Source organism: Protopterus annectens, chromosome 8.part0, assembly GCF_019279795.1.
Source record: "Protopterus annectens isolate FY-2018-M chromosome 8.part0, PAN1.0, whole genome shotgun sequence".
Taxonomy (NCBI): Eukaryota; Metazoa; Chordata; order Ceratodontiformes; family Protopteridae; genus Protopterus; species Protopterus annectens.
In genome coordinates, this window is record NC_056741.1 from 1,404,554,182 (window position 1) to 1,404,566,445 (window position 12,264).

General features: G+C 39.7%; 1 protein-coding gene across 2 annotated transcripts in view; it reads right to left on the reverse strand.

Moving 5' to 3' along the window:
• The window catches only part of ALG9 (ALG9 alpha-1,2-mannosyltransferase), a 2,405,363-nt gene that overhangs the window by 1,711,359 nt on the left and 681,740 nt on the right, over positions 1 to 12,264 (reverse strand). For both annotated transcript variants that reach the window (XM_044080998.1, XM_044080999.1), the window contains exon 8: positions 7,414 to 7,519. In XM_044080998.1, coding sequence (XP_043936933.1) covers positions 7,414 to 7,519 — 106 coding nt within the window. The remainder of the gene's footprint in view (positions 1 to 7,413; positions 7,520 to 12,264) is intronic.

Here is a 12,264-nt window from a genome sequence, read left to right on the forward strand (position 1 = left end):
AATTATATATTGTTACTATTATACAAGAAGCCCAGAATTTCCAGACAAAAGATATACAAAAAGATTAATAGATAAATTAGAGTAAAGAAAAATACTTCCACAAGAAAAACGGTCAGAAGCTTCAAATAAAATTTGTGTTCATTAATACAACAGATCCGAGAAAAACACTATATAGACCAAGAAACCTTGTGCCATTTGGAAAAAGAAGTGACTGAGGAAGTGAAAATTTTCAAAGAAAAAAATTTAGAGAGGTTTGAATGGTATAAAAAAGAAATATTGACATGGGAAAGAAAGAGATCTGATATGGTGCAATATTTATGCAAAGAAAACCAAATTAACCAACACAAAAAAGGAAGCCCCAAAGACATTCAAAGAGAAATAGCAAAGGCACCCAGATATGAAAAATTTCACAATAAAACAAATAAGATCACAAAGAGGAAATGCAGAACAGAAGATTAGTCAAGTAGAAGTTGAGAAACAGAAGCTGAAGTTATGGAATATTTGCAAAGTGAAGGATTAAGTGTAGAAAGTCTAACACAGGACATATCACAGCATGATGGAACACCTAGTCCCCAAAGTAAGGAGAAACAAGAGGAGTAGTAGACACCTGAAGAAGAAATATATGGGCATGAGAAAGAAATAGAGATTTAATATGGTGCAATATTTATGCAAAGGAGAAAGCAAAACTAATCAATACAAAAGCAGCAGCACCAAAGATATGTGAAGAGAAATACAGGCAAAGACATCCAGTTATGGAACATTTTACAATACAAAAAAATAAGAAAACACAGAAAAGATGATTAGTAGTGGAGAAGTTAAAGAAATAGAAACTGAGGCTACAGATTACCTGCAAAGTGAAGGATTTAGTGCAGAGAATTTTACTCAGATAACACAACAGGATAGAGCAATGGACACCCAAATTAAGGAGAAACCAGTGGAGCAGGAAGCATCTAATCAGTTGACATATGAAGATACTTTAGAGCCTCCAACAGGAAATTAGTATAATGATTCCATTGGAGCTAAACAGCAAGGGAAAGAGCAGGAAACTGTGGCAACTCTGTCAGAGTGATAGGCAGGGAGTTCCCATATGAAAGAGCAATGGATGACGCAGGGTGAAACTGGAGAGAATGTGGCACGGGGAGAAGCTCTAGAACCTTCTACAAAATGGCCACAGGAAATAGCGAACAAAGAATGTGCTCTCAGTTTAGAAGAAAATTATCTACTAGAAGGGTTATTTGATTTAATAGAGGTGGACAGATATATTACAGTCAATGAAAGAAATAGACTGCAGAGGTCAATAAAACCCAAAAGGTTAGAAGTTTGATAATACAAATGAACAGAGTAATTAGGATTGTCCATACAGATTCATGCGCTATAACAGAAGTAAATAAGATACATTACTGTGCAGCCAAATTAACAAAGATAAAAGTCCTACCAAGAGAACACAGGGTACTAAGGGAAAGGACTGGGAAAAATTGAATGACATCATGGAAGTATCAAATGGAGAAAACTATAAAGCAGTTAAGACATGAAGTGTCAATGTTAGAAGAGTATAGAAGAGGGAACAGACAAACAAAAATACAAAGAAAGATAGACATGATAAAACCAATGCACAGTATTACAATGGATCAGGATTTATCATGCACTATCACAAACTATAAAGAAAAAGTACAAAATAAGCAATTTATTGATGACCCAAAAAAGTTTTATAGAGAACTGGGAAATGAGGTAAAAGGAATTGAAAGACCACCAAAAAATGAAAAAACAGATACATTTTGGAGAATTATTTAAGAAGATCCTGTGGAGCATAACAAAGATGTTAAATGGATAGAAGAAGTAAAATAAAGAATAAGATGTACAAATGCACAGGATATGAAATGGGATGAAGTAACAGCCAGAGAGACTGAAACAACGTTATGAAAAGCCTCCAATTGGAAAACCCCAGGCCCAGATGCAATACTTAACTTCTGGCTAAAAGTATTAACAACTCTGCATGAAGATTTAGCCATGAGTAAGAATTATTTATATGCGCACCCCGGACAGACACCAGCCTGGCTAACAATAAGAAAAACAACACTCCCACTTAAGAGAGAACCTGCAAGCTACCCTAAAAACTATAGACCAATAACTTGCCTTTCGACTATGTATAAACTATACACAGGAACTGACGCAGAGTTTATAGTCATTCAGAAGAAAATTCAATTATGGCAAAAGAACAAAGAAAGTCATATGGAACAAAGGATTGTTTGTTGTTAAAGTCATAGTGGAGAACTGTAAAAAGGAGAAGAAACTAAGTATGGCATGGACAGACTACAAAAAAGCATTCGACAGTATCCCACATTCATGGATAAAAGAGTGCTTATAAATGTACAAGATAACCCTACACTGATAAACTACATCACAGCGACCATGAAACAGTGGTAAACCAGTCTGCAGTTAAGCCATGATAAAGGACAAATTATTATTCCAGGGATAAAAATCCAAAGGGGGATATTCCAGGGTGACTCTTTCACCACTGCTCTTCTGCCTTGCCCTTAAACCATTAAGTTGACTTCTTAACAGATTAGGTCATGGCTATAATTTGGCTCCCAGAAAGCAACTAAGTGTAAAGACTTCTCATCCTCTCTTTGTTGATGATTTAAAACTGTATAGCTCATCAGATGAGGAACTGAAAGCACAACCGGAAGTAGTCAAAATTTTTTCAGATGATATAACAATGTCCTTTGGTCTTGATAAATGTGCAAAAGCAGCCTTTAAAGCAGGAAAGCTGCAGCACCAATAAAACATCAGTTTGGGACAAGAATGTGATATAAAAGAACTTGAGCAAGAGGGTGTGTATAAATATTTGGGAATTGATGAAAGATCAACAATAAAAATGAACAAATGTGAATAAAACTCAGTAAGGAATATTTTAGAAAGGGCGGCCATGGTGGTGCAGCGGTTAGCATTGTCACCTCACAGCAAGAGGTTCCCTGGTTCAATCCTTGGCTGGGGTGCCTTCTGTGTGGAGTTTGCATGTCCTCCTTGTGGTCGAGTGGGTTTCCTCCGGGTGCTCCACTTTCCTCCCACATCCCAAAGACATGCTGTAGGTGGATTGGACACTCTAAATTAGCCCTAGGTGTGAGTGCATGTGTGTGTGTGTGCCTTCTGTGGAAGGTTGGGCGCTGGGCTGGCAACTCGACACTGTAAAACTCCACTGCCAATCATGAGTGGACAGGTGATCCGCTGTGGCGACCCCTAACCGGGAAAAGCTGAAAGAAGAAGAAGAAGGAATATTTTAGAAGATGTAAATTAATCCTGAAAACAGCACTGACGTCTAGGAACAAAGTTCAAGCTATAAACTAATTTGCTCTTTCTGTCCTAACTTACAGTTTTGGAGCGATTGACTGGCCCCAAAAGATGTTGGATAGATTAGACAGGAAAACAAGAAGGATGCTTCATGCTCAAATGATTTATAAAAATCAGTGCATACCAATATTATATTCCCCATTCCAAAGGAGGTATGGGCCTCCTTGAAATTGATTACATGTATAGATTTGCAATCGTGGGACTACATGCATCTGCTGACCTCACCAGACCCAAACACCATGAAAGTTTTGAAACATGAGGAAAATAAATTTAAGATGACTTCTCTTCTTAGTCTAGCAGCAGCATATCAGCGTCAAGCGGGACAGGAAATCAAACCAAAAGTAGATAAAAATCGGGCAGCAACTGAATGTGCCAAAAAAAAACAAAACAAAATAAAGAATATAAGATAAAGGATCAGATGAGAAAGTACGAAATGTTGAAAATGCATAAATATAGTTATAAGTATAGAAAACTCCTGGAACAACCTGATGTTGATCAGAATTGAATGCAGGAATGGTTAAGGAAAGGTGAATTCAAATCAAAAGATGAAAGGTTAATATTGGAGGTTCAAGACAGTGGGACTACTTACATATTGGTTTACAAAGTCCATTGAACATGTGGGAGAAACAGACAAATGTAGGTTTTGTAAAACACAACTGGAAACTATTGCTCACCTTGCTGCTGGTTGTGACATACTAATGGAAGAAGGACTGCATACCGAAAGGCATAATGATGTGGCAATTGGGGATTGTGCAAACATTATAATGTTGAAGAAGCTGAAAAACACTGGAAACATGAGCCACAAAACATCACAGAAAATGAAGAAGTCTACATCACATGGGATCATCCATTACCAACAGTTGAAAAGACAAATGCGAGAAGATCAGATATAGTGGTCCATGAAAAGAAGACAAAAGTAGCATTGATCATTGAAATCACTACACCCAGTGACTACAGTGTCTTGCATACAGACAGCCACAAAGCCATAAAATATCAGAATTTGCAGGCAGACGTGACAGCAGTGTGGAAGAAAGATACCCAGACAATTCATTCCAATAGTAGTAGGAGTAACAGGTCTTATACAAAAAGCAACTACAGTCATATTTAGATATGTCACCGATACATGTAACTCCATAAGAACTGCAGGAGGAGTCATTACTGGGCACACTGCAGGTTCTGCGAAGAGCAATTCTGGCTAACATCAAAGACTGAAACAATATTAATTTCAAACCTTAATCATGCTTTGAGTTAGGAATGGGATCCATTCCCATCATGGTATTAAAAACCCAAAAGATTTGGAGAAATTAAAAAGAAAAATCACTAAAGTACAAGTTATCCAAGACAAAAATAAATTCTTTACATACCATCAGGAACTTTATACAAAATCTTCACAAAAGTTCTGGTCAGGACTATGACAGCTCTTCAGATCTGGTAAACCCTCTCAAGCCGGGCCAAACCCCACAGAATCTGACTTTACCATTGCCTGTGCTTTCAGCTCTAATTTCATTAACTCAGTTACTTCACTTATTAGTCCCAGCTCTACAGACAATACTCCCCCAAATACCTACAATCTGTATCAATCCACATCTTCTCTTTATTCAACCTATTCTTACTTTGAAAATGTAGTCATCTCCTTCTACACTGTGACTTCCAACTTCAGCACCAGGTAATCTGCCTGCTGAATTCCTCAAACTAGCAGCCAAAGACTTTACACACCCAATATCCATCCTCATCAATAGGTCCCTTCACCAGTCACATCTCCTAAACATTGGGAAACAACCCTACATCACTCCACTTCATAAGGGCAGCTAATCAAGTAAACTTAATTTCAGACCTATAGCCATTCTATCTCCACTGTCAAAGATCCTTGAAAAGTGTAGCCGTTCCCAGTTACTATAATAACTTCTAAAAAATAATCAACACTCCGCATCACGGCACAGTTTTTCAAACATCACACAGTACAAACAAAGCTCTCTTATCCTTTAATTAATACAATGAATTACTCCAGAAACAACAACTTTGTGTCTACAATTTTCCTTGACCTATTAAAAGCACTCAACACTATTTCACACCACAAACTACTAAACAAGTTCTCTGTCTTAGGACTCTTCTGATTTTTTTTTCATTGTCTCTTTAATATCTCAGTAACAGGAGTCAAAGTGTCAAAATGGAAACAGTCCATATCCCCCTTTCTCCCAGTACCTCTGAGGATCACTCATGACTCTATCCTCAGACTATTACTACTTAATATAGTCATTAATGACTTGCCCCTGCATTCAGAAAACACCCCTATCACTTAATATGTACATGATTCCACAATCATCTGCAAAGCCAAATCTTTTTTTCTGAACTTCAAAGCCTCACAAATAATGTTTTAATATCGGTTAAAAACTAGTTCAGGGACTCAAATCTTGTGTTCAGTGCCCCAAAAAAATTTCTTATGCTCTTTACTCCCAAATCCATTTATAATACCAGAACCAACTTCATTATAATTTCCTGCAATGGAACAACAATCTATACAGTCTCACCATACCAAATTACTTTTAATAACTATAGATGACATAGTTACGCCCAATATTTACAACCAGGAAGCTGCCAAAAAATAATAAAAAACTGGGCATGTTATATAGAGCCAAGCAATTCCTTACAAATTAGACCAGAAAATGTACACTCAGCCTTTCTACTCCCAGCTCTCACATATGCAGCATCTGTTCTAACCAACGTAAACTCAAATCAAATTTCAAAACATGAGCAGACTTAAAATAAAGCCGCTAAACATGCAACTAACTTCTGCTAGAAGCCATCACTGTGACTTACTTAAGCAACTCAACTCTCTATTATCATGATACCTTCTATGCAGAGCCTCCAAAAAAATCCTTGGGCAATGTAACCTCTATAGGAAGCATGCAGACACTGTGGCCAAACTCTGGAATTCTCTCTCTTTACCAGTTCCTGAAACTTCCAACCCCAGAATCTGCGAGTTACAATTAAACTCACACCTCAATTCCAACTGGCTATGTCAGTTCTCTTCACACCCAAGATAATCTCTTCTAAGTATAATCCACCTTTGAATATTTACTCTTACTGCCATCCTCCAATTAATCACTTAGATACCACATACTCTATTGCCCAAAAGTGACAATCAGTCAACAGCTTACATTCTTCCTGGTCCCCTTCTTATCTTCTATTAGAATTCAGTAATATTAGGCACTTAAAGTCTAAGGATGTCTTTGTATCAGGAATAATTGTACACTACAGCATTTATTTCCATACTATTTCTAATCTCCTGGCCAGACTTCATCTGTCAAACTCTCATTCTCAACATATAACTCTTCTACAAGTACATCTTCATTACTACTACATCACCTGTCATTAACTTTCACTCCTGCACTTACTACCTTTGTATTCAGTTTCTCTGCTCAAATCATGCTATAATACCTTAACAATCCTCCTTTACAAGTGTAATTATTTCCAAATGGTTTTCCGTTCCACTGTGTAAATGGGAATACTATATCTTGTATGCTTTCTTCGTCGTCTTGTTTTTAATGCTGTAAAGCTTTTTAGTTCTAAGATTAGTACTGTTCACAATGTAATTTTCCATACTATGTAAATTAAACACTTTGTAACTGGCTATAAACCTGATGGAGATGTTCTCTCTAGGCCTCTGCTGAAAAGGGGTCTCTTTACGTCCCAGTCAGACTTTCCTGATAAGCAAATGGAAACAAATAAATAAAACTACTGTCACACACATTCTGGCAGCTTTATACTTTAGAACTAGGAATTATATTTAGAATTTCTGCCACAACATTCTGTTTTCATCTACACCACAGTGAATGCACCAAAACTTTGAGATAGTCTCTCACTAAGACTCTCTCAAAATATGCATGTCTAAGAAATGTTTCTCACTTTTCATTCTTTTTATAGAGACAATTAGAAATGCAGATTCTGAACAGTACAGACTAAATCACACACATTTAATTTTTTTGCCTTAACATATTTGCTTATATGTTTTAAATGGCTTACCTATAAATTTCACTTCCAGTAATTTAAATGCACTGCACTTACCATACAAATCTGGACCATGAGAGGTGAAGACATTATACAGTACAATATTCAGTGGAGCAATAACTAACTTCCCATAGTAGTATGTGTCAATGGCCACAAGAGGGAGCTACAACACAACAAAAGACAGAGAAGTTAGGCATGGCACAAGCTCTAAATCTGAAATGATCAATAAAATACTTTTCAACCATGTGCATACACAAATGAAATACAATGTTAACAGATTCAAGTTATTTCGGGTTATTTTTATTTTCAGGACAGTATGCCATCCTGCAGATACCTTAATAACAAAGCCATTACAGATTTATTAATAATAAACCCCTTATTTAATACAACAGACATCAGTATCACACAGCCTTGACATGTTACAATATCTGTAGGACTAAACACGGATGCAGCGAGATCACGGTTCGCTGAAAAGGCGATACTATCAGACAGATGACTATTGCTATGAATGACAGTGCTGGGTCAATCCATATGCCAACGTACCTTAACATGGTATAAACATTCCAATTTGCTTTCTGCTAGGTATGTGTGGGAATGAGGTTATAAAAGCTATTCTTCCATGAAAGATGAGAAGCAAGAACCTTCTCTTGGGCAAGACCATGCTAAAGTAGTCAGCCACTGTTTTAGGGTGGTTAGGTTAGTGGGGACTCCTCTATTTATGCTTAAATGTTTTTTGCTTGTCATCCATATCAATACATCAAATTTATAAACAATACATTTTCTGGGGGCTAAAACATTTACGATACTATTAATAAGGGGGGGGGGGGGAGGCACTGGTCCAAGTACAAAGCCTTGAAGGAAACCTGCAACCTGGATTTTGGAGAAGGATGCAGTAGAATGGCAGACTACACACAGAAGTGAATTTTTAAGGTATTGCTGAAATAAAGTCTAGGCTAGTATTATCTAATAAGAACAGTGGAAGCCAAGGGTACGCAGTAGTTGATGCTGGGAGATAGTACAGAAGGCCTTAGCAAAGTCCATAAAAATAACAGTTGTTACAATGTCCTTTTCCATACTTTTGTAGGGCTATTTTGTGAAGCAAAGAAAGGCAATGCTGGTGTTGTGTCCATTTTGGAAGGCAGTCTGTTTTTTTTTTTTGCTAGCTTTGTTATTTTGGCAGAAATAATTGTGCTTTAATTTTTCTGTGTTTTTTTGTATATGGTAAAACAGGAAAGATGGTCAAGTTGAATTGGGACTTTGGGAATGGGTACAATGATAGCTTTATTCCATACTTTTGAAAAGGAACCAGTTTTGAGGAAGAGGTTAGTGGATGGGGAATTTTTTCCAGTGTGATAATTTATTGCTATTCAGTTTTTTTCTTCTCTGTATTGTTAATGAAGGAATTTATATTTTTTATGTATTTCTGGCCTTGTCCACCATCTTTCACATGCATTTGTAGGAATCACAGTACATCTGCCATTATGCAGTGATCGTTATTCATTCTAAATTGGACCCAGGTTCTATTTCCTTGAAGTAATTACTTTACAAGCTCAGCTGAACCAAGAGGTAGGGTAAGAGATCATCCTTCGGGTTTAAGTTGGAAGCGGGTTCCGGCGAGTAGATCTCGAGACAAATGCCCGCGAGCTACATCGCCGAAACTAGAAGGCCGCAGCACCAGCAACGTGGAAGGCGGTGCTGTGCTGCCAAGCGACCAGCTGTGTACCCCTACGGCATTAGAGGCAGAACAAGCATGAGCGGAAGCGGCCTAAAGTAAGTGTAAACGCTGAAGTGACCCAGTGTAACACCGAGCAGGGAAAACCGATCCCGAAAAGACAAAGCCGGTAGTGCTAGCTACACAAGTAAAGCAAACACATACACATATCAGTATCACCACCTTTCCAGTTGAACTGAACACAAAAAGCGGTCCCAAAAGCTTAGGGCCAAATCCACATTGCAACATTCTGAACACAACAACTGTAGCCCAAAGACTGACCAAACAGCTAAGACCTTAAAGGGATATACACTTTTAGTTGCAGACAATATACCACACACAGTGAATCATGTCACAGCAGGAGGGCTTTAGCATAGGACAACAACTCATGAGGGCATGCCTGCAACAAACACAGTACCTGTCCTGGTAGAGCCCTGGGTGTGTGGGGTGTGAAACACAACAACAAGCACTGACTGAAGAAGCATGGAGCCACGCAGTGGACATACAGTAGCATTAACCCACCACACATCCCACATCATGGTAGTGTGCAGGCCAGGTGTAAAACCACCCATCATCCCCGCGAGTACTGGTGGTGTACACAAGGCAGCAGTCCCATGGCAGAGGCAGGTGCAACACACAGGACACTCCCTCTGTAACTTCTGCCAAACCACTGAAACTGAGAAGCCCAACAACTTGGCTGGCAGCAACAACTGGGAGTTAAAGGGTAGGGGCATAAGAATTGGCCAGTGAGAAACAGTGAGACACCTACTTACAATACAACACCTACACACATGCAATAACACAGTACAGTTTTGTACCGGGTTTTCCTGCCGTCAGGCGGTTCCCCGGGTCAACGATTCCAAATATCTGGTCCGCCGGATGGATGTCGTCGCTTTTTCTGATGTCAGTGCGACAGGGGGGGTATAAAAGACAAAAACAGTAGTTGAAAAGCAAATACACCATAAAAGATACCCCAATCCCAGGTTGTATGAGGAGGTGTTACTGCAGTCATAACAGATGGGTTGACTCCCAAAGCTAAAAAAGGGGGTGTAGGCACTGAGAGGAACTTGAAGGAGGATGCCTTGCAGAACTGCACTGCAGTAGCCAAGCCAGCTAGATTTTGCTTGGAGAAAGTATACAGAACTCAAGTGGCTGCTTCCAAATATCTTTGGTAGGAACCCCCTGAGGAAAGCTGAGGTAGCTGGCCTGTTGGTGAGATCTCCCCTTTTTTTTGGATTGTAGGGTAAAAGGTAGGTGTAGGTGGAGCCTGATTCAAGGAGGCTACCCTGGATACTACAACCTTTGGCAAATGAAAAGGGTTGGTTAACTCTGTCAGCCATGAGGGCTTGTAATTCGAAACCCCCGCGTGCTGAGGTGATAGAGAAAGGAAGGGCTGTTTTCCAGACAAATATTGCAGTTCTGTTGAAGCAGCAGGGTCAATTTTTCAGGATGACCAAGCAGGTACTGGTTGCTTCCTTGGGGTTTTATATTCTTAGCCCCGCTTGAGGAACCAAAGTCCACTGCTTAGCATCTCAGCTAGGGTACTGTAATATTTGAGGTAGATTCAGTATTCCAGGATTTCTTTTTTTTTTCTGATCGGCAACAAACCGAACCATTTTTTTTGCAGAGTTTTTTCTAGTAGAGGCCTTCTGGCCTCCCAAATGACATCCTCCCCTCCTTGAGAGAGTAGGGTCTGTTGTGAACAGGAACTTCCATGCGGCTAGATTGGAGTGTTTCAGCTGACTGTGAAGAGTTTGAAGTTGTGCTGAGGCAGGATCCATGGTGGGGGAATGCTGGCAGCTCCTCAGGGAGTGGGGACCACCAGTGGCTTGAATTATTTTTGTAAAAACTTGAGGATGCAACTTCATTTGTGATCTGATCTATTTGCTCAGGTTGTCTGTTGTGTTGTTTTGCTTTGCTTGGCAGGGCAGGAACTGTGCTTGAAGTTGGATTCCAGAGCCATGTTCCAGAGACATGACTAGCCTAGCCCTATAGGGATATGAAATGGTTCCCTCCTGTTTGTTTGTTTTGTATGTACACTGTGGTGTTGTCTGTGTCTATCGATAGTGATAGTTGATGCAGTAATCTTTGAAAAAGCCAGCAGCATTTATTACTGCTAGCATTTTTTTTGATTGATGTGTAGGTGCTTTTTCTTGGGACCATTTGCCCTGAATGCACCGATCTGTGTGTGCCCAGGCGCCCAGGCAGCGTCCGAGGATGTTTGTGATTGTGATGACTGAGGTGAGGCTGGGGGAACAGAATGAGACCCTTGTATTGTTCTTTGGCAGCCCACCACAGACTTTTTGAAGACATGGAATCGATGTGGAATCAGTATCCATAAGTTTTTAGGTACCATTGAAAGTTTCCTCATATGCAGCTTTGCACATGGGATTAGGGATGCAAGATGCCAGTGAATCCCAGAGCTGCAGGATTTTTCTCCTGCAGGTCAGCCTGGAAGGTTGCCAGTTTTTTCTGAAGTATTGAGTTAGTTGCCCCTTTTCTCTGGCATGGCTAGAGGTAGGCCATTTGTATTCAAGCTGGCACCCAGAAAATTATTGTTTGAGTGTGTATTAGTTTTGATTTCGCATTTCGTGAACACACTCTTAGCAGTAGATAAGCCAAAGGGCAATGCAGATTGATTGTGTGGCAGGTTTGGCATGCCTCTCATTTTTGAAGGGTGTGAAAGTCAATTTTTCAAAATAAACCAGTTTTTTTCTAAAGGTGCTGTGCATTGAGCCTTGCCTTGGCATGCAAAGGAAAGTCATTGGTTCTACTTTAATGATCCTTGAGATTGCCCTCTACCCTCGCGGCCTGGTCTGTCCGTGGCTGGAAAGGACCATCCGTATTGGAATTTTGACTGAAACGTGGAGGTTGTACCTGTAGAAATCGGTCAGCCGCATGCTTTTGTATAGAAAAATGTGGAATCAAGAACCCGTAATATCAAAAGGGGAGTAAGATTTCTGAAGCAATGAGGCCTGGTCCGCAGAAAGTATTATTCTTCCTCCTGGGGGGTTGAGATGGAAAAGAAGAAGGCCTGAAAGACACCTTTGAGAGGTGGCAGGCCTGTAAACTCTGAGTTTCCCAAAAAAAGGCTTCGGTATCTGTAGTTGTGTGTGTGCCAAAGAGCCTCCTGGCGACTACAGAAGATGTCATCGGTAGTCAGGGCTGCGGCAGGCACCTCGCTGAGAACCCCCCTG